Here is a 4,166-nt window from a genome sequence, read left to right as displayed (position 1 = left end):
TTCCCTTGTTCTTCCCCCTTCCTCCTAACAAGGTTTACATGCGTGTACGGCATATGCTGTATGCACACATGATAAAAAAAATATCTATTTTTGTTTTCTGTGATGTCTCATGTTATTTTCTGTGCTCTACTGCAGTTCAAGTAACCAAAAGGGATATCATCTTTCTTTTGGATGGATCACTCAACGTCGGAAATGCCAACTTCCCCTTTGTGCGTGACTTTGTTGCCACCCTAGTTAACTACCTTGATGTTGGAAGTGACAAAACCCGTGTTGGCTTAGTGCAATTTAGCGACACTCCTAAAACCGAGTTCTTTCTATACTCCTACCAAACCAAATCAGACATAATTCAACGTATGGGGCAGCTGAGGCCCAAGGGGGGGTCAGTGCTGAACACTGGCTCTGCACTGAACTTTGTGCTTTCGAATCACTTCACGGAAGCTGGTGGGAGCAGAATAAATGAACAAGTGCCGCAGGTCCTAGTCCTGGTGATGGCAGGGAGGTCTGCCGATCCCTTCTTGCAAGTTTCCAATGAATTAGCTCGGGCCGGAGTGCTGACTTTTGCTGTTGGAGTTAGGAGTGCGGATAAGGCAGAACTTGAACAGCTTGCCTTTAATCCAAGAATGGTATATTTTATGGATGATTTCAGTGCTCTGGCAGCTTTACCCCAGGAGTTAAATAAGCCTATAACAACATATGTTAGTGGAGGTGTGGAAGAGGTTCCACTCGCCCCAACAGGTAATACCTACCTTCCTTCATGTTGACTGCATTAAGTTAATCTTGTTTCTCTTGACTGTTTGCTCCCAAGGTACACCTTCACATCTGTCCGAGGCCCTCAGCCATCAAAGCAGTTAGGGCTGTGCTTAACCATCAATAAGTGGCTTGACACTGGCAGCTCGTAATTTTGTTCAAGTCATTGATAGCGCACTTTAAAGACAGGACAATTTTAAGTATTTTGGCAGGTCAGGACTGAAGGAGGATCCAAGTGAGTCTATGCCCACCCAGTCACTTACTCCGGTGTTTCCTTTCTGATGCCATAATAATGTCACAGCCTGTAAATGCATCATCTGCACCAGCTCAGGCAAGGGCCACATGCGCTTTTGGCCATGAGGAGCGGTGTGGAAAGGTTAGAGTCGTGCCAAAGAGCACAGATGAACAGAGGTCTAGCCAGGTACAGGTGGCTGAATCCTTCCACAGAGCCACTTTGTCAAAGTGCTGTTATCAGGCTGAATTTGACTCCAGATAATCAAACTTATCCCCCAACATTAAACCCAAAAGTAGTTGGTGAGTTTAACCCCCTTTTAAACAGGTATTTGCTCACTAATTCCCTTTCTGTGGCTATGCGCATATGAAGACATAAGATCAACCAGGATGGTTTAGTATGGAAAGGAGACCATTAAGATAAATATGAGAGATGTTAAGACACACAGATGCTTGGTTTTGCCTTCGGTATTCAATGAGATTAAAAGGGCATCAAATGGAAACAGGTAAAAGGCCTTTTCTCCTCCCAAAGTCGTAACTCGCCTTATGGTTTTAAATGCTCCACATGATGCATCTGGGAGAAGTACTTTAAGAGAATATAGAAAACGCTTTGTGTGTGTATGTATGAACTCATGGCTATTTGTTATCTACTGAGCCTTTAAATAGGAAAAAAAAAAAACAAACCAACTTTCCACTGCTGTTGTACTTCATACCTCTGTTGTCGGCATATTGCTAGACCATAAACATCACTGGCCTAATCTAAAGCAGCCAATTTATGATATGACTGATATGATGCGATATGATATATGATATGACTATCTGGTGCCTGAATTTATTGAGTCTTAGGATAGAGGTGTCCTTGTTTCCCCTTCTTCCTCAGATAAATAAGTCAAAGGTACTGTTTAGTCCTGTAGCCTTCGAATACTTTGGTAAATGAAAATCAACTGCTTTGCATATTGAAACCAGCTAATTTGCAGAGAAGTTTCTAGGATGACGTTTAAGAGGAAAAATGCCTTCATTTCTTTTTTTTCCCCTCTTTTCATTTGTGAATTTATTCTAGAAAGCAAGAAAGATATTTTATTCCTGATTGATGGCTCAGCCAACCTCTTGGGTAGCTTTCCTGCCGTCCGGGACTTTGTACACAAAGTCATTTCTGACCTGAACGTGGGTCCCGATGCCACACGAGTAGCTGTAGCTCAATTCAGTGACATCATCCAAGTTGAATTTGACTTTGCCGAACTCCCATCTAAGCAAGACATGCTTCTCAAAGTGAAGAGGATGAAGATAAAAACTGGGAAGCAACTGAATATTGGAGCTGCCCTAGATGAAGCTATAAGGAGGCTGTTTGTGAAGGAAGCTGGAAGCAGGATCGAAGAAGGGGTTCCACAGTTTTTGGTTCTCCTTGTTGCTGGGAGATCAACCGACGATGTGGAGCAACCTTCAGATGCTCTGAAACAAGCTGGAGTTGTGACCTTTGCTATCAAAGCCAAAAATGCCGACCCCATAGAGCTGGAAAGGATCGTTTACGCCCCGCAATTCATTCTGAACGTCGACTCCCTCCCTCGGATTTCAGAGCTTCAGCCAAACATAGTCAACCTCTTGAAAACTATCCAGCTTCAGCCAACAGGTACAGGGACCCCCGGGGTTTCCAAGAGGCTGAAAGACACCACTTACACGCCCCCTTCAATTTGGTAACGGGGGCAATTTGGTCTGGTGATGTTTAAGATGATTATAGCAGTAGAAACTGCTATTGTAGTTGGATTTTCCTCTGGTCAGACCCTGATCCAGCAAAGCATTAAGATCCAAACTGAATTTTAAAGATGAGGAAGGAAAAAGCCTTTTGTTCGGCTGCAAGAGCTGCAGTAGGTGCTGTTACCAGTGTGTAAAACATGGTACAAACCTGAAATAACAGAGAATCGTTGCCCCAGAGATCTTGCATAAATTGATGTGCAATGCTGGGCAAGCACTCGAAGATGCAAATCAAGGCTTGTCTCGATTTCTCCTTCCATCCTCCCTTTTCTGGAGGAGTGGTAGGGAGAAAGGAGCACTGCAGCGTGCTGGATTCACTCTTGCTCCGTTATTTCTTACGGGATATGACGGCAGCTTCTACATTTTGTACCTACGCACCAATAAATCAGATGCTCTTGACTCAGTTACCGTTACAAGCTCAGTAGATGAGTATGGATTAATTGAAGAATTAAAAAAAAAAAAAAAATCCTAAAAAGAATCACATGGCCACAATTATAAATTCACATTGCGGTACTGGAAATTATGCCTGTCCAGCTGTGTGATTTCCTCAGGCAGCCATAATTTGAGAATTAACCTGTTTCCCAACAGCAGGTGGGGACGAGGAAAAGCGTAATAACATCCACATCATCTCACCGTAAAAGTCCTGGGCAGATGGACTTAGAATCATAGAAACATAAAAAAGAAATAGGACTGGAAGGGATCTCAGGGTGCCATCTGCTACATACCCTTGTTCCCAACAGGATCTTCTTGTCCAGAACCAGCTGACGTTGGTCTACTCTGTTCTGAACACCCTCCAACGGAGGAGATTTAGCAGCCTCCATAATCAATCTGTTGATTTTTTTTGCTCTGTATCAGTAGATACTCTTCCTTAATGTCAAACTTCTGCCTTCCTAATCGTGGTTTAAGCCTTCTACATCTCCTTCAACTCAAGAAGGATACAGATGTCAGCTCGTTCTTGTGTTCTGTGTGACAGCTTTTCATTTACTTTAAGCTTGCCAAGTACACCTTGTCTCAGTCACCAGCTGCGTTCGCAGCTCATTCAATCTTTTGTTAGAGGTCTTGTAGATTTTCTACCTTTTCACCCTTGTCTCTCCAATGTCAGCCTGCCTCAAATGACCAAAGTGTAATGATGGTATCCCTTGGCCATCTCTTACCCCATCCTTTCCATGAGGAGTCATTGCCCTTCCCGTATTTGTGCAGCTTCTGCGTCACCATTGACAAGTGCAACTGGTGCTCTTGAACTGCATCCTCACTTTTCAAACCATTCCTGCCTTGTCAAGATCATACTGAATCCCTTTGACTGCCAGGTACTGTGAATGATTGTGCTAATTGCTCACAAATAGCTGCATCCACCTACTTTTCATAGTTTTCCTGGCTAAAAGAGAGCCACCTCATAAGACTACCCATACTTTTTTCTTCTATATCTGCCTCCTAGACAG

At 43.4% G+C, this 4,166-nt stretch overlaps 1 protein-coding gene across 1 annotated transcript in view; it reads left to right on the top strand.

Annotated features, from left to right (window-relative positions):
* Window positions 1-4,166, top strand: part of COL6A3 (collagen, type VI, alpha 3) — a gene marked incomplete at both ends in the record, with an annotated part of 42,318 nt that overhangs the window by 12,626 nt on the left and 25,526 nt on the right. Inside the window, 2 exons of the mRNA XM_010289602.1 lie at window positions 136-735; window positions 2,039-2,605. Of these exons, the coding sequence (XP_010287904.1) occupies window positions 136-735; window positions 2,039-2,605 (1,167 nt within the window). The remainder of the gene's footprint in view (window positions 1-135; window positions 736-2,038; window positions 2,606-4,166) is intronic.

This window comes from Phaethon lepturus, unplaced genomic scaffold (genome assembly GCF_000687285.1).
Source record: "Phaethon lepturus isolate BGI_N335 unplaced genomic scaffold, ASM68728v1 scaffold38810, whole genome shotgun sequence".
NCBI classification, from domain to species: Eukaryota; Metazoa; Chordata; class Aves; order Phaethontiformes; family Phaethontidae; genus Phaethon; species Phaethon lepturus.
The sequence above is the reverse complement of the archived record's forward strand: the minus strand, read 5'-3'. Positions and strand labels throughout refer to the sequence as shown.